Raw genomic sequence first — 26,153 nt, 5'->3', positions numbered from 1 at the left:
CAAAAGTAGACAGTTGGTGTAAGGTGTGTGTGTGTGTGCGTGCGTGTGTGTGTGCGTGTGTGTGTGTGTCTGAGGTAACAGTGTATGAGGCAAAGAGGTCTGAAAACTATCTTCTCATAGCAAAGTACACACCCAACTGAATATTCACCACATCATATCTGTGTGTTACTTCTTAGAAAATGTGTTAGTGTCCACTAAGATTAATTATTAAACAGTATGTGGGGTATTTCTGTTATTAATAATAATAATAATAATAATCTCTCACTATTAGCTACACAGTTTTTCTGTTATTTGTTTAGATTATAGAACCAGGTTAACACCTAACACAGCAACATTATATGATTAAGGTTAGACTTGAGTCGATAAATAACGAAAATGTATGTGCACACGTATCTTGAACTATTAGCAGTATTCACGGAAGTGTGTGATGATAGATAGTTTTTCACTAAGAACTAGGCTACCATGTGTATAACGCCCTCTGGTGTATATCGTAAATTACTACGATTTAAGATTAACATTACAGCCAGAATCATATAAATAAATAAATAAATAAAAATACACAGTTTACTTTGAAAATATGGCACATCTTGTATGCTTTTGTGTTGTAGGATCCCTACATAAATCGTTTACCTGGTAGCCTTGTCTTGTAAACTTGGTTTAAATATTTCAGTGTTTCTACACGCTTGTTATTTCTGGAGAGCGCGCGCGAGTGTGAGAGGTGACAGATGTGTGTCAGGGTCGTGTTGCTCTTATCTCTGTGTCCTTCACTCCTCAGATCTACTTCTTTGCTCTCTGTTCGGTGTGGAACGAGATAACAGCAATTGCAGGTGCAGCCTCAACTCCTTTATTGTTTCAATTGCAATTCAAAATGTCAAAAAAGTCATTTCTATCTGCACTTTACATCTCCTCACATTCAAAACTGAATCGCTTTCTTCATATTGGATCAAACGTCTCAAGTGCCTCATGGAAAAGAATGAAAAGAATAAGAGCAGCTGGTTACTTTTAGCTGGAAGATGTTAAAGAAACCAGAATTTGCATTATATTTTAGCTCTCAAAATATTCAGTCATAACAGTCATGTTTAACTTATACATTTTCTCTAGTTTTGTATGGAGAACAAATTTAGCTTAGGCCTACCAATTTAATTGAATAGATGTTTCAAGGGCTACATTCTTCATTTAAACCGGATTTAAGGCACTTTATAGAATTTACATCCCTGCTTTACATTTTCAAAAATAAATAATATAATTATTTATATTAATGATGGTTTAAGAAGAAAAAAATGACTATTACATCACACTCTCTGATAAAGCAATTATTAAATATTACAGATTTTTTTATATATAATTAAAGAATAAAAATGAAATAAAATGTTAAGTTATGAAAACATTTTCACAAGAGGGAATATGCAAAAACTGAAAGAAAACATAATTTGCATAATATTTTACCTGTACTATTCAGTCAGTCATGTTTATAAGACAGAAAGTTTTGGTGAGGTCCAACAGCAAATGACAACATCAGGATTTCTGGATTTTACACAGTATATTTTAATACATTTTATAATATCGATATTCAGATATTCATGGATATTTAGCTTAATTCTGTATCACAGTCAGAGAGGCCCACTCTCTGGTTAAATTTTGCATCTGAGTGGCAAAAGATCCACAACAAAATCTATTACACAATGAGATGAGTGAAAATTCTATCAGACATGATTGTTACTTTTTTTATATTGAATCTACATTGGTGACATGAAATTAAATTGGAATTTTAATTTATAATGCTAAACATTTTTTAAATCACGATTCAATACAGAGTTATTAAATGTGTTGAACACTAGGTGGCGCTGTGTTACATGTATTGGAGAAGAGACGTGTGGCGATCATTTGCAAACCTGAATTCGCTCATTCATGAGGCAGTTTAAATAGCCTTTATGTACCATAAGAAGTCCAGTTTTAATTTGTATTTTCTGAATGATAAATAATATCTAAGCAAACTTAATACTTGTATTGTTTCAAAGTATTTTAAAAAAGACAGCTTCTACAACCACCTGAATAGGGTGGTTGCCATGTTTGATATAGTCATTTTATCCCTCTATCTAATTTCTGATTGGTTTCCACTAGCATCTTGTAACAACACTACTCAGTCTCCCCTATATTATGGAAGTAATTTCCTCATAAGATGGAATAAGATACCATTCAATCACTAAATCAGGTACAAAGAAATGCCAGTTTTAAAAAATGCTGACATCAATCCATCCATCAGTTTCCAAACCACTTGTCATATGCCTTCTGTCTGGGTCTTCTTTCTGAGAGGTGACATTGCTTACCATTGGTGACATTGTTGCTCTAACATTAAAAATGATTGTAAAAAGTTACATTTGGTTCTCACCAGGAATGATCTCACTGGAGCTCAGGAACAGATGAATAGGTTGCGTAGAGTCAGGATTATGTGTCAGAGTGACTGATGTAGGCCAGTTTAATCTCACAGGAACCGAGGTGGGATTATATTGTGGAGGGATTCTATATTTTGGGATTACAATGTGGAGACAGATGAGAAATGAATAGTTAGTGTAATTTTTGGAAATACTAGTTTAAAAATAAATAATTTGAGTTTTACATTTGCATACAGTTTTGTGTCAGTTTAACTATCTACTGTTTCCTTCCTATGCTTGCTGTTTAAAGAAGGCATGGGTTTCCTTCCCAGTGTCCTCGGGTGTGGTTTAGACTGACAGTGGTTTCCGGTCTAGGACCCAGACTTGGTTTCCAGTGTTATTTCTGAACACTTGACCAAGAGGCACACAGATGTGTGGCCTACTGTTGAGACTGAAACTGAGACTGGCATGATATACACCTATAGATAAAAAGGTTTGTCAAGACAAACTTTGAAGTTGGCTTGAAAAAGCTAATAAGTAGATTTAGAATCCTCTTAAAATCCATAAATGCATCAGATGTCTGTTGTCTTACAGGGCAACCCAAGGCCACATAATCAAAAAAGAATGACAGGAAATTGGACACAAAGATGTTTTCAAAGAATCGGTTTTGAAAACTATGGAAACTAATCCCTAATCATAACTATTGTGTTCAGAACGGTAAGAGCCAAAACAATAAAGTGCCACACAAAGCCACTAAAATCAACTGCTTTCAAAAATATGCCGCTTTGGGGCTGGTTAATGAGACTGTTGTTCAGCATGGTGCTTACGGCCAGCAGGTGGGCATTGTTTTCAGCTGTAAGTTTGACAGGTGGTACAGTAGCAAGCTACTTTTGTAGTTTCATGTTTTGTTTTTTTGTTCCGCTTTAGTCTGGGTGAAGTCTGACTCACACACAACTGTGTAAAAATAGAGCCACATAATACACACACACAATGATTCCCCCCATTTCAAGTTCTCCTTCCTTCCCTCTCTCTCTTTTGTTATGTTGTATTACCAAAATTCTCTTATTTTCTTTTGTAAGAGAAAAGTTAGCCTACTGTTTTTCAGCAACAGTGGCGCATGTCTGTTTGTGCTTTAGCCATGTGCTGCTTCTAAAATGCACAAACAAGATCCAGATGGCCTCTAAAAACCTCCCTCAACATTAGGCCAACATTACAGCTGCCTTCTTACAGTAAGACCCATGTGATAAAGCATGTCACTTCCACAGGTCTTCAAATAGGTAACTGAAATTATGAAAGTCATAATCATATAATAAATCTTAAAAGAAACACATCTGATCACTGGCTGTGTTGCCGGTTTAAGAAAGTCATAGCATGACGGCTCTCAAATGAATAGAATGGGTTACACGAATGGCCAATTGTTTAGTAAATTAGATATTTTAGACATCTTTAAAAAAATACACTTTTGCTCATACATATAATTTTCTACTCAGCTCCTCAGGTTTTATATGGCCAACAAATTTAGCTTACCGCTTATTTGAACAGATTTTTCTAGTGCAGTTATTTACTAAATTGCTGGTTTTGGTAGGAATTTTTGCACCAGGGAAAATGACTATACGTCACGTTTTTAATCAAACATTTTTGTTTGTTTTTAAAATAATTATAGAATAAAAATAACATAATAATGCCAAGAAAACAAGTTGAGGACAAATACTGAGGGTCCATTTATATACATTTAGCCTAACTGTTATCAAGTGTAATGAGAAGGCATTTTAATAGAAGTTATCATCCTCTTTTTTTTCTTTCTTTATTAATTTCCATGTCTCAAAATACTAATTTGTTATTGCCATTCGAAATCTGTTTAAAAAATGTTAAGAGTCAGTTAACAAAGTTTTCTGTGTGCCTTGTAAAAAAGGTTAGGATTTACACACGCCCGCATCCTGTTTAATATGCAGCCCCGACCTACTTAAATATTCAACAGTCCCGTTCTTCCTTTACCACGCCCCCTCATTAATTTCAACACGCTTCCAGCCCTCTACAACTTTTGCTTTATTATTTCGCGGCCATTTAGGGAGACTGAATGTGATGTTTTTTGCTAGATGTTTTAATGAAAACAGTCTGGATATCTTTACTGCACAACTTCAGAAAGTATTTTATTCTTTTAGTCTCATAAAGACCTCGTAGCAGGATTTGGTGATCTTTGCTTGACTTGAGCCGTTTTCTTCGGACACACGTCATCCTCGGTTCAGTGCCACTCCCAAAGGATTAAGTTAGAATATGGAGCAAACCCACTGAGCAAACACGGGAGCGGGAGTCCTCTGAGTGCGTGGCCGAGTGGGTCGTCCCGTGTCCGGCCTTACGTGTGCTGGAGATCCCGGTAATATGGGATGTGGACTACGAAAATTGGAGGACCCCGAGGACAGCAGCCCGGGGAAAATCTATTCCACTTTAAAGAGACCACAGGTCGAGACTAAAACAGACTCCGTGTACGAGTATGTGCTGCTGGACTTCAGTCTGGAAGGTACAGATCGGTGAAGTAAACAAAGATTATTATGTGATGTTCGCTTACAAAAACATTGCCCTGGTAACTATAGTTTCATATAAATTGACTTAAATTACCCTTAAAAGAGAAACGGTAAACAAACTGTCAACCGTTCTGAAAGCTGTTTAGAGTATTCCAAATAACTATATATATTGTTTATTTATTTGCAGAAACGAACTTCGCATGGCACGTTTTCCGTTTTCATTTTGCAAGGATGTAAGCGCTCCAGTAGCCTAGTTGGGGGTCTATAAATTGAGCAAGCGTCCTTGCTAGACATCAGTGGCATGTGCCAGTGATGCACAAACATGTTGTCTGGGTAGGCAGCTCACTATGATTCGAGTCAATGCCATGTCTTCACTTTCAAACTTGTGGCATGATGAATCTTGGCATGTGCGTCTTGGAGTGTGTGAGAGATTACAGCGTTTCACCCAGCAACAGCGAGTTCGGTAAAACTGGCAAGATATTCACAGATTCGACTTTTCCGGATCAATAACTCGCGAGCAAAACGTTTTTGGTACACGAATTATGCCTCTTTTTACTCGTAGTGATGTAGTAAACGAGCTACAAGCGAGTTTGCCTGAAAACAAGCTTTCCTCCGCTCTGTACAAAATACGTTGATCTCAATGCGCTGGCGTCTGAGAGACAAGTCCTAAGGGACCGTCTGCAAAGTGCGAAACGCGAAAAAGGTTACTAATAAAATACTCAATAACTTCACAGTAACACACTGTACTGTCACCAAATTCAGTTCACACATCACTGCTCTCGTGCTGCTTATACTACAATGTTGGTTTTAAAAATAGTTGCTTTTGCACAATTTTTATGATTTTTTTTTATTATTAAAACGTTAATAACGTTACTGTAACACACTGTACACACCAAATTCAGTTCACACATCACTGCTCTCCTACTGGTTATACTACAACACTTATATTGAAAATAGTTGCTTTTGCACAATTTTTATGATTTTTTTTGTTATGAAAAACAGTTAATAACTTTACTGTAACACACTGTACTTTCACCAAATTCAGTTCACACATCACTGCTCTCCTGCTGGTTATTCTGCAACAATCATTTTGAAATTAAATGATGTTGCACATTTTGTATTATGAAAAATAGTTAATAACTTCACCGTTATAGAACATAATAGTTAATAACTTTAATTTAACACACTGTACTTTCACCAAATTCAGTTCAAACATCACTGCTCTCCTGCTGGTTATAGTACAACTTTCATTTTGAAAGTAATTGCTTTGGCACATTTGTTTTGAATTTTTATTATGAAAAATAGTTAATAACATCACCTTTATTGAACATAATAGTTCATAACTTTACTTTCACACACTTTACTTTCACCAAATTCAGTTCACACATCACTGCTCTCCTGCTGGTTTAACTACAACACTCATATTGAAAATAATTGCTTTGGCACATTTTTTATTATTTTTTATTATGAAAAATAGTTAATAACTTTACTGTTACAAACTGTACTTTCACCAAATTCAGTTCACACATCACTGCTCTCCTGCTGGTTATACTACAACTTTCATTTTGAAAGTAATTGCTTTGGCAAATGTTTAGAATTTTTATTATGAAAAATAGTTAATGAATTCACCATTATTGGACATAATAGTTAATAACTTTAATGTAACACACTGTACATTCATCAAATTCAGTTCACACATCACTGCTCTCCTGCTGGTTGTACTACAACTTTGATTTTGAAAGTAATTGCGTTGGCTCATTTGTTATGATTTTTTAATTAAGAAAAATAGGTAATAAATCACAATTATTGAACATAATAGTTAATAACTTTAATATAACACACGGTACTTCCACCAAATGCAGTTCACAAATCACTGCTTTCCTGCTGGTTATACTACAACTTTCATTTTGAATGTAACTGCTTTTGCAAATTTTTTATGATTTTTTTATTATTAAAAATAGTTAAAAACTTCACCATTATTGAAAATAATAGTTAATAACTTTACTGTAAAAGAGTGTACTTCCACCAAATTCAGTTCACACATCACTGCTCTACTGCTGGTTATACTACAACTTTGATTTTAAAAGTAATCGCTTTGGCTCATTTGTTTTGATATGTTTATTAAGAAAAATTGCTAATAACTTTACTGTAACACACTGTACTTTCACCAAATTCAGTTCACACATCACTGCTCTCCTGCTGGTTATACTACAACTTACCTTTTGAAAGTAATTGCTTTGGCACAGTTTTTATATTTTTTTTTGTTTTGAAAAATAGTTAATAACTTCACCATTATTGAACCTAACAGTTAATAACTTTAGTGTAACACACTGTACTTTCACCAAATTCAGTTCATACATCACTCCTCTTCTGCTGGTTATACTACAACTTTGATTTTGAAAGTAATTGATGTTGCACATTTTTTATTATGAAAAAAGTTAATAACTTCACCGTTATAGAACATAATAGTTAATAAGTTTACTGTAACACACTGTACATTCATCAAATTCAGTTCACACATCTCTGCTCTTCTGCTGGTTATAGTACAACTTTCATTTTGTAAGTAATTGCTTTGGCACATTTTATTTTTTATTTTTATTAATAAAAATAGTTAATAAATTAATCATTATTGGACATAATATTTAATAACTTTACTGTAACACACTGTACTTTCACCAAATTCAGTTCACACATCACTGCTCTCCTGCTGGTTATTCTACAATGTTGGTTTTAAAAATAATTGCTTTTGCACAATTTTCTATGATTTTTTTTTATTATGAAAACGTTAATAACGTTACTGTAACACACTTTACTTTCACCAAATTCAGTTCACACATCACTGCTCTCCTACTGGTTATACTACAACACTTATATTGAAAATAGTTGCTTTTGCACAATTTTTATGTTTTTTTGTTATGGAAAACAGTTAATAACTTTACTGTAACACACTGTACTTTCACCAAATTCAGTTCACACATCACTGCTCTCCTGCTGGTTATTCTACAACAATCATTTTGAAAGTAATTGCTTTGGCAAATGTTTAGAATTTTTATTATGAAAAATAGTTAATGAATTCACCATTATTGGACATAATAGTTAATAACTTTAATGTAACACACTGTACATTCATCAAATTCAGTTCACACATCACTGCTCTCCTGCTGGTTGTACTACAACTTTGATTTTGAAAGTAATTGCGTTGGCTCATTTGTTATGATTTTTTAATTAAGAAAAATAGGTAATAAATCCCAATTATTGAACATAATAGTTAATAACTTTAATATAACACACGGTACTTCCACCAAATGCAGTTCACAAATCACTGCTTTCCTGCTGGTTATACTACAACTTTCATTTTGAATGTAATTGCTTTTGCAAATTTTTTATGATTTTTTTATTATTAAAAATAGTTAAAAACTTCACCATTATTGAACATAATAGTTAATAACTTTACTGTAAAAGAGTGTACTTCCACCAAATTCAGTTCACACATCACTGCTCTACTGCTGGTTATACTACAACTTTGATTTTAAAAGTAATCGCTTTGGCTCATTTGTTATGATTTGTTTATTAAGAAAAATTGCTAATAACTTTACTGTAACACACTGTACTTTCACCAAATTCAGTTCACACATCACTGCTCTCCTGCTGGTTATACTACAACTTACCTTTTGAAAGTAATTGCGTTGGCTCATTTGTTATGATTTTTTAATTAAGAAAAATAGGTAATAAATCACAATTATTGAACATAATAGTTAATAACTTTACTGTAACACACTGTACTTTCACCAAATTCAGTTCATACATCACTCCTCTTCTGCTGGTTATACTACAACTTTGATTTTGAAAGTAATTGCTTTGGCACATTTTTTAGAATTTTTATTATGAAAAATAGTTAATGAATTCATCATTATTTGACATAATAGCTAATAACTTTACTGTAACACACTGTACATTCATCAAATTCAGTTCACACATCACTGCTCTCCTGGTTGTTATTCTACAACACTCATTTTTAAATTAATTGATGTTGCACATTTTTTATTATGAAAAAAGTTAATGAATTCACCATTATAGAACATAATAGTTAATAAGTTTACTGTAACACACTGTACATTCATCAAATTCAGTTCACACATCACTGCTCTCCTGCTGGTTGTACTACAACTTTGATTTTGAAAGTAATTGCGTTGACTCATTTGTTATGATTTTTTATTAAGAAAAATTGCTAATAACTTTACTGTAACACACGTTTTTTCAACCAAATTCAGTTCACACATCACTGCTCTCCTGCTGGTTTTACTACAACACTCATATTGAAAATAATTGCTTCGGCACATTTTTTATTATGAAAAATAGTTAATAACTTTACTTTAACACACTGAACTTTCATCAAAATCAGTTCACACATCACTGCTCTCCTTATGGTTTTACTACAATACTCATATTGAAAATTATTGCTTTGGCACATTTTGTATGATTTTTTATTATGAACAATATTTCATAACTTTACTGTAATGCACTGTACTTTCACCAAAATCAGTTCACACATCACTGCTGTCTTGCTGGTTATCCTACAACACTCATTTTGAAATTAATTGCTTTTGCATATTTTTTTGGATTTTTTTATTATGAAAAATAGTTAATAACGTCACCGTTATTGAACATAATAGTTAATAACTTTACTGTAAGAGACTGTACTTTCACCAAATTCAGTTCACACATCACTGCTCTCCTTATGGTTTTACTACAATACTCATATTGAAAATTATTGCTTTGGCACATTTTGTATGATTTTTTATTATGAACAATATTTAATAACTTTACTGTAATGCACTGTACTTTCACCAAAATCAGTTCACACATCACTGCTGTCTTGCTGGTTATCCTACAACACTCATTTTGAAATTAATTGCTTTTGCATATTTTTTTGGATTTTTTTATTATGAAAAATAGTTAATAACGTCACCGTTATTGAACATAATAGTTAATAACTTTACTGTAAGAGACTGTACTTTCACCAAATTCAGTTCACACATCACTGCTCTCATGCTGGTTATACTACAATGTTCATTTTGAATGTAATTGCTTTGGTACATTTGTTATGATTATATATTAAGAAAAATAGTTAATTACTTTTCTGTTACACACTGTACTTTCATTAAATTAAGTTCGCACATCACTGCTCTCCTGCTGGTTTTACTACAACACTCATATTGAAAATATTTGTGCCGGCACATATTTTATGATATTTCTTATTATATTTCTTCTTATTAAAATAAGTTACTGTAAACTTAATGACACTGTGAGAGTATCTAGTATGTTAGGTGGGTAACAACATAATTTGTGTGAAGTATTCTTATTTTCATTATGTGCTATTAAATTCTACAGTTAACTAAAAAGTAAACTGCATTAGGTATCTGAGTTGAGATACATGTTTGTATTGTGCAGAAACAAAGTCCATAAATTAAGTAATTTTATTACATCGTGAAGTTATGTAGTTACAAAGTTATTACCTATTTTCCATAATAAACAATCATAAAAAAGAAATATGCAAAAGCAATTATTTTCAAAATAAATGTTGAAGTATAAACAGCAGGAGAGCAGTGATGTGTGAACTGAATTTGGTGGAAGTACAGTGTGTTACAGTAAAGTTATTACTATAATTTCCAATAACTGTGAAGTAATTAACAATTTTTCATGATAAAAAAGGTAAATAATGTGCCAAAGGAATTACTTGCAAAATGAAAGTTGTAGTATAACCAGCAGAAGAGCAGTGATGTGTGAACTGAATTTGGTGAAAGTGCAGTCTGTTACAGTAAAGTTATTAACTGTTTTTCATTATAAAAAAAATCATAAAAAATGTGCAAAAATTTTTTTATTTCAATATGAGGGTTGTAGTATAACCAGCAGGTGAGCACTGATGTGTGAACAGAATTTGGTTGAACAAACGTGTGTTACAGTAAAGTTATTAGCAATTTTTCTTAATAAAAAAATAATAAAAAATGTGCCAAAGCAATTACATTCAAAATGAATGTTGTAGTATAACCAGCTGGAGAGCAGTGATGTGTGAACTGAATTTGGTGAAAGTACAGTGCATTACAGTAAAGTTATTAACTATTATGTACAATAATGGTGAATTTAACTATTTTTTATAATAAAAAATCATAATAAATGTGCCAAAGCAATTACATTCAAAATGAAAGTTGTAGTATAACCAGCAAGAGAGCAGTGATGTGTGAACTGAATTTGGTGGAAGTACAGTGTGTTACAGTAAAGTAATTAACTATTGTTCAAAATAAAACATCATAAAAATTGTGCCAAAGCAATTACTTTTAAAATGAAAGTTGTAGTATAACCAGCAAGAGAGCAGTGATGTGTGAACTGAATTTGGTTAAAGTACAGTATATTACACTAAAGTTATTAGAAATTTTTCTTAATAAAAAATCATAACAAATGAGCCAAAGCAATTACATTCAAAATGAAAGTTGTAGTATAACCAGCAGGAAAGCAGTGATTTGTGAACTGAATTTTGTGGAAGTACAGTGTGTTACATTACAGTTATTAACTATTATGTTCAATAATGGTGATGTTGTTAACTATTTTTTCATAATAAAAATTCAAATAAATGTGCCAAAGCAATTACTTTCAAAATGAAAGTTGTAGTATAACCAGCAGGAGAGCAGTGATGTTTGAACTGAATTTGATGGAAGTACAGTGTGTTACAGTAAAGTTATTAACTATTTTTCATAATAAAAAATAATAAAAAATGTGCCGAAGCAATTATTTTCAATATGAGTGTTGTAGTAAAACCAGCAGGAGAGCAGTGATGTGTGAACTGAATTTGGTTGAAAAAACGTGTGTTACAGTAAAGTTATTAGCAATTTTTCTTAATAAAAAATCATAACAAATGTGCCAAAGCAATTACATTCAAAATGAAAGTTGTAGTAAAACCAGCAGGAGAGCAGTGATATGTGAACTGAATTTGGTGAAAGTACAGTGTGTCACAGTAAAGTTATTAACTGTTTTTCATAACAAAAAAAAAACATAAAAATTGTGCAAAAGCAACTATTTTCAATATAAGTGTTGTAGTATAACCAGCAGGAGAGCGGTGATGTGTGAACTGAATTTGGTGAAAGTACAGTGTGTTACAGTAAAGTTATTAACTATTTTTCAAAATAAAAAATCATAACAAATGTGCCAAAGCAATTACATTCAAAATGAAAGTTGTAGTATAACCAGCTGGAGAGCAGTGATGTGTGAACTGAATTTGGTGAAAGTACAGTGCATTACAGTAAAGTTATTAACTATTATGTACAATAATGGTGAATTTAACTATTTTTTATAATAAAAAATCATAATAAATGTGCCAAAGCAATTACATTCAAAATGAAAGTTGTAGTATAACCAGCAAGAGAGCAGTGATGTGTGAACTGAATTTGGTGGAAGTACAGTGTGTTACAGTAAAGTTATTAACTATTGTTCAAAATAAAACATCATAAAAATTGTGCCAAAGCAATTACTTTTAAAATGAAAGTTGTAGTATAACCAGCAGTAGAGCAGTGATGTGTGAACTGAATTTGTGGGAAGTACAGTCTGTTACAGTAAAGTTATTAACTATTATGTTCAATAATGGTGATGTTATTAACTATTTTTAATAATAAAAAATCATAACATATTTGCAAAAGCAATTTCTTACAAAATGAAAGTTGTAGTATAACCAGCAGGAGAGCAGTGATGTGTGAACTGAATTTGGTTGAAATACAGTGTGTTACAGTAAAATTATTAACTAATATGTTCAATAACGGTGACGTTCTTAACTATTTTTCATAATAAAAATCATAAAGAATGTGCAAAAGCAATTAATTTCAAAATGAGTGTTGTAGTATAACCAGCAAGAGAGCAGTGATGTGTGAACTGAATTTGGTTAAAGTACAGTATGTTACACTAAAGTTATTAGAAATTTATCTTAATAAAAAATCATAACAAATGAGCCAAAGCAATTACATTCAAAATGAAAGTTGTAGTATAACCAGCAGGAGAGCAGTGATGTGTGAACTGAATTTGATGAATGTACAGTGTGTTACATTAAAGTTATTAACTATTATGTCCAATAATGGTGAATTCATTAACTATTTTCCATAATAAAAATTCTAAACATTTGCCAAAGCAATTACTTTCAAAATGAAAGTTGTAGTATAACCAGCAGGAGAGCAGTGTTGTGTGAACTGAATTTGGTGAAAGTACAGTTTGTAACAGTACAGTTATTAACTATTTTTCATAATAAAAAATAATAAAAAATGTGCCGAAGCAATTATTTTCAATTTGAGTGTTGTAGTAAAACCAGCAGGAGAGCAGTGATGTGTGAACTGAATTTGGTTGAACAAACGTGTGTTACAGTAAAGTTATTAGCAATTTTTCTTAATAAAAAATCATAACAAATGAGTCAACGCAATTACTTTCAAAATCAAAGTTGTAGTATAACCAGCAGGAGAGCAGTGATGTGTGAACTGAATTTGATGAAAGTACAGTTTGTAACAGAAAAGTTATTAACTATTTTTCATAATAAAAAAATAATAAAAAATGTGCCAAAGCAATTATTTTCAATATGAGTGTTGTAGTAAAACCAGCAGGAGAGCAGTGATGTGTGAACTGAATTTGGTGAAAGTACAGTGTGTTACAGTAAAGTTATTAACTGTTTTTCATAACAAAAAAACATAAAAATTGTGCAAAAGCAACTATTTTCAATAAAAGTGTTGTAGTATAACCAGTAGGAGAGCATTGATGTGTGAACTGAATTTGGTGAAAGTAAAGTGTGTTACAGTAACGTTATTAACGTTTTCATAATAAAAAAAATCATAAAAATTGTGCAAAAGCAATTATTTTTAAAACCAACATTGTAGTATAAGCAGCAGGAGAGCAGTGATGTGTGAACTGAATTCGATGAATGTACAGTGTGTTACAGTAAAGTTATTAGCTATTATGTCCAATAATAGTGAATTCATTAACTATTTTTCATAATAAAAATTCTAAAAAAATGTGCCAAAGCAATTTCTTTCAAAATGAAAGTTGTAGTATAACCAGCAGGAGAGCAGTGATGTGTGAACTGAATTTGGTGAAAGTACAGTGTGTTACAGTAAAGTTATTAAATATTATGTCCAATAATGATTAATTTATTAACTCTTTTTATTAATAAAAATAAACAAAAATGTGCCAAAGCAATTACTTACAAAATGAAAGTTGTAGTATAACCAGCAGGAGAGCAGAGATGTGTGAACTGAATTTGATACATTTACAGTGTGTTACAGTAAACTTATTAACTATTATGTTCTATAACGGTTATTAACTTATTAACTTAAGTTATTAACTTATTTCGTAATAAAAAATGTGCAACATCAATTAATTTCAAAATGAGTGTTGTAGAATAACAAGCAGGAGAGCAGTGATGTGTGAACTGAATTTGATGAATGTACAGTGTGTTACATTAAAGTTATTACCTATTATGTCAAATAATGGTGAATTCATTAACTATTTTTCATAATAAAAATTCAAATAAATGTGCCAAAGCAATTACTTTCAAAATGAAAGTTGTAGTATAACCAGCAGGAGAGCAGTGATGTATGAACTGAATTTGGTGAAAGTACAGTGTGTTACAGTAAAGTTATTAACTGTTATGTTCAATAATGGTGAATTCATTAACTATTTTTCAAAATAAAAAAATATAAAAACTGTGCCAAAGCAATTACTTTCAAAAGGAAAGTTGTAGTATAACCAGCAGGAGAGTAGTGATGTGTGAACTGAATTTGGTGAAAGTACAGTGTGTTACAGTAAAGTTATTAACTATTATGTCCAATGATGGTGAATTCATTAACTATTTTCCATAATAAAAATTCTAAACATTTGCCAAAGCAATTACTTTCAAAATGAAAGTTGTAGTATAACCAGCAGGAGAGCAGTGATGTGTGAACTGAATTTGGTTGAAATACAGTGTGTTACAGTAAAATTATTAACTAATATGTTCAATAACGGTGACGTTCTTAACTATTTTTCATAATAAAAATCATAAAGAATGTGCAAAAGCAATTAATTTCAAAATGAGTGTTGTAGTATAACCAGCAAGAGAGCAGTGATGTGTGAACTGAATTTGGTTAAAGTACAGTATGTTACACTAAAGTTATTAGAAATTTATCTTAATAAAAAATCATAACAAATGAGCCAAAGCAATTACATTCAAAATGAAAGTTGTAGTATAACCAGCAGGAGAGCAGTGATGTGTGAACTGAATTTGATGAATGTACAGTGTGTTACATTAAAGTTATTAACTATTATGTCCAATAATGGTGAATTCATTAACTATTTTCCATAATAAAAATTCTAAACATTTGCCAAAGCAATTACTTTCAAAATGAAAGTTGTAGTATAACCAGCAGGAGAGCAGTGTTGTGTGAACTGAATTTGGTGAAAGTACAGTTTGTAACAGTACAGTTATTAACTATTTTTCATAATAAAAAATAATAAAAAATGTGCCGAAGCAATTATTTTCAATTTGAGTGTTGTAGTAAAACCAGCAGGAGAGCAGTGATGTGTGAACTGAATTTGGTTGAACAAACGTGTGTTACAGTAAAGTTATTAGCAATTTTTCTTAATAAAAAATCATAACAAATGAGTCAACGCAATTACTTTCAAAATCAAAGTTGTAGTATAACCAGCAGGAGAGCAGTGATGTGTGAACTGAATTTGATGAAAGTACAGTTTGTAACAGAAAAGTTATTAACTATTTTTCATAATAAAAAAATAATAAAAAATGTGCCAAAGCAATTATTTTCAATATGAGTGTTGTAGTAAAACCAGCAGGAGAGCAGTGATGTGTGAACTGAATTTGGTGAAAGTACAGTGTGTTACAGTAAAGTTATTAACTGTTTTTCATAACAAAAAAACATAAAAATTGTGCAAAAGCAACTATTTTCAATAAAAGTGTTGTAGTATAACCAGTAGGAGAGCATTGATGTGTGAACTGAATTTGGTGAAAGTAAAGTGTGTTACAGTAACGTTATTAACGTTTTCATAATAAAAAAAATCATAAAAATTGTGCAAAAGCAATTATTTTTAAAACCAACATTGTAGTATAAGCAGCAGGAGAGCAGTGATGTGTGAACTGAATTCGATGAATGTACAGTGTGTTACAGTAAAGTTATTAGCTATTATGTCCAATAATAGTGAATTCATTAACTATTTTTCATAATAAAAATTCTAAAAAAATGTGCCAAAGCAATTTCTTTCAAAATGAAAGTTGTAGTATAACCAGCAGGAGAGCAGTGATGTGTGAACTGAATTTGGTGAAAGTACAGTGTGTTACAGTAAAGTTATTAAATATTATGTCCAATAATGATTAATTTATTAACTCTTTTTATTAATAAAAATAAACAAAAATGTGCCAAAGCAATTACTTACAAAATGAAAGTTGTAGTATAACCAGCAGGAGAGCAGAGATGTGTGAACTGAATTTGATACATTTACAGTGTGTTACAGTAAACTTATTAACTATTATGTTCTATAACGGTTATTAACTTATTAACTTAAGTTATTAACTTATTTCGTAATAAAAAATGTGCAACATCAATTAATTTCAAAATGAGTGTTGTAGAATAACAAGCAGGAGAGCAGTGATGTGTGAACTGAATTTGATGAATGTACAGTGTGTTACATTAAAGTTATTACCTATTATGTCAAATAATGGTGAATTCATTAACTATTTTTCATAATAAAAATTCAAATAAATGTGCCAAAGCAATTACTTTCAAAATGAAAGTTGTAGTATAACCAGCAGGAGAGCAGTGATGTATGAACTGAATTTGGTGAAAGTACAGTGTGTTACAGTAAAGTTATTAACTGTTATGTTCAATAATGGTGAATTCATTAACTATTTTTCAAAATAAAAAAATATAAAAACTGTGCCAAAGCAATTACTTTCAAAAGGAAAGTTGTAGTATAACCAGCAGGAGAGTAGTGATGTGTGAACTGAATTTGGTGAAAGTACAGTGTGTTACAGTAAAGTTATTAACTATTATGTCCAATGATGGTGAATTCATTAACTATTTTCCATAATAAAAATTCTAAACATTTGCCAAAGCAATTACTTTCAAAATGAAAGTTGTAGTATAACCAGCAGGAGAGCAGTGATGTGTGAACTGAATTTGGTGAAAGTACAGTTTGTAACAGTACAGTTATTAACTATTTTTCATAATAAAAAATAATAAAAAATGTGCCGAAGCAATTATTTTCAATATGAGTGTTGTAGTAAAACCAGCAGGAGAGCAGTGATGTGTGAACTGAATTTGGTTGAAAAACAGTGTGTTACAGTAAAGTTATTAGCAATTTTTCTTAATAAACAAATCATAACAAATGAGACAAAGCAATTACTTTTAAAATCAAAGTTGTAGTATGACCAGCAGTAGAGCAGTGATGTGTGAACTGAATTTGGTGGAAGTACACTCTTTTACAGTAAAGTTATTAACTATTATGTTCAATAATGGTGAAGTTTTTAACTATTTTTAATAATAAAAAAATCATAAAAAATTTGCCAAAGCAATTACATTCAAAATGAAAGTTGTAGTATAACCAGCAGGAAAGCAGTGATTTGTGAACTGCATTTGGTGGAAGTACCGTGTGTTATATTAAAGTTATTAACTATTATGTTCAATAATTGTGATTTATTACCTATTTTTCTTAATAAAAAAAATCATAACAAATGAGCCAACGCAATTACTTTCAAAATCAAAGTTGTAGAATATCCAGCAGGAGAGCAGTGATGTGTGAACTGAATTTGATGAATGTACAGTGTGTTACATTAAAGTTATTAACTATTATGTCCAATAATGGTGAATTCATTAACTATTTTTCATAATAAAAATTCAAAACAAATGTGCCAAAGCAATTACTTTCAAAATTAAAGTTGTACTATAACCAGCAGGAGAGCAGTGATGTTTGAACTGAATTTGGTGAAAGTACAGTGTGTTAAATTAAAGTTATTAACTATTATGTTCTATAACGGTGAAGTTATTAACTATTTTTCATAATACAAAATGTGCAACATCATTTAATTTCAAAATTATTGTTGTAGAATAACCAGCAGGAGAGCAGTGATGTGTGAACTGAATTTGGTGAAAGTACAGTGTGTTACAGTAAAGTTATTAACTGTTTTTCATAACAAAAAAATCATAAAAATTGTGCAAAAGCAACTATTTTCAATATAAGTGTTGTAGTATAACCAGTAGGAGAGCAGTGATGTGTGAACTGAATTTGGTGAAAGTACAGTGTGTTACAGTAACGTTATTAATGTTTTCATAATAAAAAAAATCATAAAATTTTTGCAAAAGCAACTATTTTTAAAATCAACATTGTAGTATAAGCAGCACGAGAGCAGTGATGTGTGAACTGAATTTGGTGACACTACAGTGTGTTACTGTGAAGTTATTGAGTATTTTATTAGTAACCTTTTTCGCGTTTCGCACTTTGCAGACGGTCCCTTAGGACTTGTCTCTCAGACGCCAGCGCATTGAGATCAACGTATTTTGTACAGAGCGGAGGAAAGCTTGTTTTCAGGCAAACTCGCTTGTAGCTCGTTTACTACATCACTACGAGTAAAAAGAGGCATTAATCGTGTACCAAAAACGTTTTGCTCGCGAGTTATTGATCCGGAAAAGTCGAATCTGTGAATATCTTGCCAGTTTTACCGAACTGCAACAGCGCTGGAGCTTTATCATGTGGAAATAGGTCAGGAGGGTTTTTTCTCTCTATTAACGGCGTCTGAGGCGCACAGACAGACGGAAGCACACCCGCTTCTGTTCCACAAGATGACATTCATACTCGCTCCCTCTGTGCAACAGTTTCCGTCTGAATTTCTCATTAGAGCCTCATTCTTGGATTGAAGGGACCATGCGCATCTATTTCGTCCTGCCCACATTCATCGTATTTAGAATTAATGCAGTAGGAGTATAAATCGTAGTGATGTGTAATTTTGCCTGAAGGAGGAAGGGATTGTTTTCCAAGTTGTTGCGGGTTTTTGTCGCCAAACAGCCTTGAGAGGGAAATGGGGAAAAACCCGTAGTGCAGAAGGAAACATCATCATCATCATCATCATCATCAGTCGCTCCACTACACTCTTTAAGGCCCAGACCATATTTTAGTATGTGCGTTGAAACTGAAAAATATGCAGACTTAACTGGCCAATATTTGTTTTAACAGACATACATTTTTCTAAGGTATCAACAAAGTAAAACAAAGTATATCTAAGTATCGAGTGTCGCATCCTGCAAAGCTTGAAATGATTTGTTTCCAACAGTTGATAGCCTGAATTCACTGTAAGTCGCTTTGGATAAAAGCGTATGCTAAATGCATTAATTTAATTCATTAAAAGAAAATATACTTATTATACAAGCATTCTTTTACTCATTCCGTTCAGATCCACTTGTTTTTGACAATCATTTTGAGTAGGCTAGGTTTCAGATCTGAGAAGGGTTGGTGCACTTTTAACGGCAACCGGATATAATAGAAATATTGTAGCTTACAGAAAAATTTAGTCAGAATGATATACATTGAAACCAAAAATTATTCAGACACCAGATATGATTAGTGATATTTTTTTTTTTTACTAGTGGGTGCAGGACAAATATTTTGGCAGTGACATCAATTTTGTTTCGCAAAGATTATCTTTCCACATGTTTCTGTGGTATACTAAAAAACAATAAGCATATCGTAAGTTTTAAAGGCTTTTATTGGCAAAAAATGAGTCCATATTTACAATGTTTTCTTCTTAACCTCTGCAATTCGCTTTGGCATGCTGGATATAAGCTTCTGGGCCAAATCCTGACTGATGGTGATCCATTATTGACCTATTAGTTCTTGGAGTTGATCACTATTTATCGGCTTCTGCTTGTCCACTTGCCTTTTGAGGACTGGCCACAGGTTCTCTATGGGATTGAGATCCAGGGAGCTGCCTGGCCACAGATCCAAAATTCCAATGTGATGATCTTTGAGCCACTTTTTTTTCACTCTTGCTTTGTGACATGGTGCTCCATCATGCTGGAGAATGCAGGAATCCTCACCAAATTGCTCATGGATCATTGGAAGACATCGCTTTTGCATGGCGTTTTGATACCATTCTTTATTCATGGCAGTGTTTTGGGAGCCCACTCCCTTGGTTGAAAATCAGCTCCACACATGAATGTCTCATGATGCTTCACTGTTGGTAGCGTTCATCTTCTCAGAACAATCGGTTTTTCAGATGTCCCAAACAGTTGAAAGAGAGCTTCATCAGAGAAAACTACTTTGCACCAGTCTTCTGCTGTCCAATACTTGTACTTCCTGCAGAATTTCAGTCTGTCCTTGACGTTTTTCTTTGAGAGAAGGGGCTTTTTGCTGCCCTTCCTGACACCAGGTCATCGTCCAAAATTCTTGGCCTCACTGTGAATGCAGATGCTCTCACACGACCTGCTGCCATTCCTGAGCAAGATCTCCACTGCTGGTGACACGATTCTGTAGCTGACTCCTCAGGAGGAGACCGTCCTGGTGCATGCTGGACACTCTGGGACATCCTGAAATCTTCTTCAATGCAGTCGAATCTCTGTCTTTGTAAAAAAAAAAAAAAAAAAACACAAAATTTGTCAGTCAAAACTTTTGGCCATGACTTTATAGTTCATAAGTGTAAGGGAGGATAACCAACAATTCTTCACACATTGAAGTTCCAGTTAAATTTGGGATCAAAAAATATTTGAACACTTTGACCTGACCAAGTGTTTTTTTTTTTTTTTTTTTTTTTAATTGCTAATGCAACCTTTTTACACCATAGACTGATCAAAATTAAGCAGTTCTTGGTAATTGGTTAACCTAAATTAGTATTATCTAACTGTATACTTAAATTTACCAGCTGAATGATTTGTGGTCGATTGTATTCTATTACATGCCTTTCTATCAAAGTTTGACATCAAGATTAATTTCGGACACCGTTTAACTCCTCTTGAGTTCTTGTGCTATTTTATTACAATTTTCTAAACTATAGTGAATAAACTGTAATCTAATGTGAGATGTTGAATTGAAATGTTGACCGTACATCTTGATGGTCTCGCACACACCCACTTCTTTGAAATCTTTGTTTTGTCATGTAGTACGTGTTGGGTATCCAGATACTGCTTGGGATGTGAAGCGGTTTCACCGGTCACGGGGGCTCCACCTACCCAAGCCTCAAATCCATCACTTTAGAATATTAAGAGGAAAACCAATTACTACCCAAAACCTAAATCTCATTCCCCTGGACGTGTTGGCACCTGGTCTCAAAAATCAACTTTCATCAAAAGCCTCAATAATATTCGAGCATTTAATCATATGGTAAGGCAACACATCTTCAGATATTGTACCTTTTCATCTGAACATAAACATGGCTGTGGGAGTGAGTCAACTGGCATGTCAGTTCATCCCTTGTTCCAGCCTTTCATTCCTGAGAACACCTGGTGTACAGATGCCTGAAGCGACGGTGTTTGACACTGCTTACTGGAGCGCTCCCATTATTTAGACAGTTTCCAGGCTCCTTTGTGTCGCTCTGGCTGCATATTAGGTGTAACCTGTGAGTTACAGACACCGATCACCTCTGCTGTGTTTGTCTGTGAAATAGTTTTTTTGGAGTTCTTCTTTGCTGACATGTGTGAGAACCTCAGCTTGGCACGCATGTACACACTTCTACCTAAAATTATGGCAGGGCTGATCATGAAGTTGATACAGACTTTGTGTCGCTCGTAAAAATACCACAGTTGTTGTATTTTGCATACTTCATGCGTGTACTTTTCACTCTTCAGCGTGTCTTGACTTGAGTTGCAGGCCAAGACAGGTTCCAAAAGGCAATGGAAAGTTTCCATTAATGTTAAAGGTTCTTCACGGACTCAAGTATGGCACTAAAGAGTGCTGTAATGTGTTTTCCTTCTAGGTTTATGGTTGGGCTGTTTTGTCTTTTTGTCTTGATTGTTGTATAAGAGGTTTTGCAAAGCTACATGTAAAGGATCTTTTTCAAGATTGTAAATGAGGTTCATGACTTGGGTACTGGGAATGTCTAAAGTTTGGGGTGTGTGTGTGCTCCATATGTGTGGCTCTCTTGGGTAGTCCGTATGTGTTTTGATGAGAGAATGTTGACTTCATCTCTAAAGTCGTATCAACATTTTTATCAACTTTTTATTTTAAACAAAATCATTATTCTCACTCATTACATGAAATGAAAACGAGTATAGGATGACAAATTTTTTTTTGGGGGGGGGGGGGGGTAAACTATTTTAAATGTTAGTCTTCAACATTACAGTCAGAGCATTGAATTATAAATATTTGATTCAGTTCAATCTGATACTCATCTACTGAAAAAAACCAAATCCACTTGCTCAATGCGGTGGTATATTGGTGTAATCTCCTTTTTGGTTAATCTCATACTGGCATGCTAGGGGATTTGAGTACTAAATGATTTTCCTAATATATGTAGCATGTTAAATTAAAATGTAAAAAAACAAATACAACTATAATTGACTGATTTTGATTTATCGTGATCTTGGATCATTTGGTTCTTGGAAGCTCAGAGTTGCTGTCATGGCAACAGGTACATAAGCTTAAATCTGCTTGGGAGCAGGCTTATTTCATGTAAACAGGGCTAGATCACATCTTTTTAACCAGAACTGATCCTTAGAATCTGTCTGCTACCACCGCTACTTCAATTGGAGTATCCTACTGATCCAGGGACAATTATTTAAAATAATAATTGTTAAATTCATTTTAAAGATAATATAATAATGTTGTGTAGTCCATAATATCATACTAGACACAGCCAGTGTCTTTTACTCACTGAAATATTTGTCATAAAATTATTATTTCATAACTGTATACGTCTTTTAAACATGCTATACAAATAAAGTTGAGTCTCGTTCATTAATTTGAGTGGTGACCGCTATTATGAAAAGGACTTGGAGCGCAGGAGATGCAGATAACATGATCTTGACCCTTAAGAAACTTTCATCAATGCTGTCATGTCAAAATTAAACTCGTCGCTAATTACATTTTAAAATATAAATGTAAAGACTATACAAATATTATAAATCACAAATCTAAATAATTGGGAATCAGGTAAAATTTTTTAAATCAAATAAAAACCGTGCACATTTACATTTCAGTTGTCTATTATAACATTATGTAGTTTTATCTACATTTCCTTAAAGTCCAGCCATCTTGCTGCCAGCCAGTTAATATACTGCAGCTCATGGTTTCTAGTATCTATACATAGCCCCTTTTAAACCAACCCATGAACGTGCATTTATCTCCGAGAACTCAATCCAGTCATCCTAATCATCAACATCAGGTTGTCTCATTGCTTGTGACTGAAATGAACTGCTATGACCTTGCAGTATTTTGCAGCTTGAAAAAATTCCTGTTTCACAGAAATGCACACACAAAAAAAGAGAAGGAACAATATTTTGCATGATGAAAATAAATCCTGTTTTTAGGACCATAAATTTATTGCGTTGCATTTTTTTGGTGGAAGTTAAGCACTTTTTTTATTTAAGGGTTCGTTCACTCAGAAATTAAAATACTGTCAAAGACTACTTCACCCTCATGTTGTTCAAAAACTTGTAAGACCTTTGATCATCTTTAGAATTCATATTTTATATATATATATATATATATATATATATATATATATATATATATTATTATTTTTTTTTTAATCCGAGCTTTTTGAACCTGCATGGATGGCAAGGTTTCTACTACTTTTTGTGTGCAAAAAAAACAATGATTTTATTCAACAGTTGATGGGGCAGTCCTCTGTCATAGATGCATTATCGATCCCTTTAAAGTCCGCACAATTCTGTACAGTAGATACTAGCAAGATGTATATGTCATCTTTTATAAGCGTCATCTCTCTCGCTCTCACTCCCGCTCTCTCTCTCTCTCTCTCGCATTAAAATGTCCCATAAATTCCTTTACCAAATTTTTCTCCCTTTATTATAGCCCAGTCTGTCAGTTTCTCATTTTCCCTATGAAGCCTTCACCTTCAGACTTTTAATTCATCTATTCTTGGTTCTCCTTTCCTAAACCGCATCACACACACACACACACACATACAGTCTCTGTATCTCTGGAGAACAGAGGCCTCTGTGTGTGAGTTAACGGGGGGGGGGGGGGGGGGGTTCAAGGGTTTGGGACAAATTGCAGGGCTTTCCAGGGTCCATATCTGTGAAAGATCCACCACTCTTCTCTGAGGACTATTGTGTTTTTGACGCTTGTCTGAAGCTCAGATGTATGGGGTGGGCATGCATATGTGCCTGTCAAAGCCACAGACACTGCTGGGATGGTGAAACTTTCAGGTAGCTCCCAATTCCTTTTTGGATGAGTCGAAAACTCATTTTCCTTTATAGCTGTTACAATTTGAGAATGCGTTTACAGGGAGAATATATTGGTGTGTTTTCTCAGACTAAAATTCTGTTTACTGGTCTGCCCCAGTGTGGGAACCGAAGGACTGAATGTTTGTGTGAGTATGTTTGTGTTGTATGTGTGGTGGAATGTTGTGTTTGTGAGGCTGAGTGTGTGTGGCGTGGGGCCAGCCCTCCCTGTGAACAGCAGCTCTTTGTGGACACAGGAAGTGGGTTGGGGGTTGGGGGAGAGGAGGGAGACGTTAGGGTGATCTTCTGTCAGAGGCTGCAGACATGAGAAAGAAGTCAACTAAACGGTAGCACGCTATCGGAGAGCCGCTTAGAGAAACCTTAACATAGGCTCTGTTCCAACACCTAGTGGGCGGCCTTGCTGTTTGCTGCCTACATAGACTGCATCCTAAGTGGAATGGACTGTATATGGCTGTACAAAAAAAAAATCATCAGAAAGTTGACTTATTTCACTAATTCCATTCAAAAAGTGAAACTTGTATGTTATATTCATTCATTACACACAGACTGCTATATTTCAACTGTTTATTTCTTTTAATTTTGATGATTATAGCTGACAACTAAGGAAAATCCCAAATTCAGTTTCTCAGAAAATTGGAATATTACTTAAAAGGTGTTTTGTTGGTTATAACATTATACAAAAATACCATTAGTGAATACCCCAATATATTTTTTACTTTAAACCATGAGAGGCTTTCATGAATTTTGTCAACATTTGATCTACACCTTCATGAGAGAGCCAGACATGTAGTTTTTTTTTATATTAGTTGAAGTATTGGACCAAACCACAGAGCAGTAATCAAGGTGTGAAAAAAACAATGCATAAAGTACTTGTTTAACAATCTGTGGTGTAATATATTTTACACATCTTTTAATAACAGCCAAAGTGTTGCCCATTTTAGTTAACAGTTTCTGAACATGTTTGTCCCAACACAATCTACTATCAATCATCACTCCCAATAATTTAGCCTCTTCTTTTTGCTCAACTGAATTTTGCTCTATGCTAAGTTCAGGCTTCGGTTTGGCAAGTAAAGAAAAAGGAGTTCCAACCACAAAACAAGTAGTTTTAGATAAACTGAGAATCAATTTGTTATTCCTTATCCAGGTCACCACTTACTGTAGTTCTCTTTGTAGTTTTGCATTTAAATCACCAATATCAGTTCCTGCTAAATATACCGTGTGATCATCAGCAAACATTGAAATTCTTGCTTTATCTAAAACAGTTGGAAGATCACTGGTAAAGATTGTGTAGAGAAGCGGCCCAAGACAACTTCCCTGAGTCATTATTACTTTTGGACCCGATTTAGGAACTTTTGTTTTCCTTACAATTGCAATAAGATTGTGGTTGCTAAAACCAACTGCCACTGATACACAATTTGAGCAAACTTGAAGTCCATTTATAAACATGTGGTCAATACAGGAAACAGACCGAGTACCATCCTTTTTCAAACATATTCTAGTCGGTTTATTAATTACCTGTGATGATCCACATGCTATTGCTGTGCTCATTAATTAGATTTTATTAGAACAGTCAGAAGAATTCCAATCTATGTTGAAGTCACCCATTAAGTAAGTTTCCAGATTCATACTATTAGCATGATTTAACATATCACATATTTTGTCTAAATATTCACTATTAGCATTAGGAAGTTTATAACCACATCCTATGAGTAATGGCTTAAGATGTTTCAGACTAACTTTTAACCAAATTATTTCAATACCAGAATACATTAAATCTGGCATCATTTGGACCGGTATATGATGTTGAATATAGATAGCAACTCCTCCTCCATATG

General features: G+C 33.1%; 1 protein-coding gene across 1 annotated transcript in view; it reads left to right on the top strand.

Annotated features, from left to right (window-relative positions):
* Positions 1 to 4,365: 4,365 nt before the first annotated feature.
* LOC127965080 (raftlin-2) overlaps positions 4,366 to 26,153 on the top strand; it is a 31,635-nt gene continuing 9,847 nt past the window's right edge. The window contains exon 1 of the mRNA XM_052565635.1: positions 4,366 to 4,890. Within this exon, the coding sequence (XP_052421595.1) occupies positions 4,752 to 4,890 (139 nt within the window). The 5' untranslated portion in view covers positions 4,366 to 4,751. The remainder of the gene's footprint in view (positions 4,891 to 26,153) is intronic.

Source organism: Carassius gibelio, chromosome B9 (assembly GCF_023724105.1).
Source record: "Carassius gibelio isolate Cgi1373 ecotype wild population from Czech Republic chromosome B9, carGib1.2-hapl.c, whole genome shotgun sequence".
NCBI classification, from domain to species: Eukaryota; Metazoa; Chordata; class Actinopteri; order Cypriniformes; family Cyprinidae; genus Carassius; species Carassius gibelio.
This window is presented reverse-complemented; position numbering and strand designations above follow the sequence as displayed.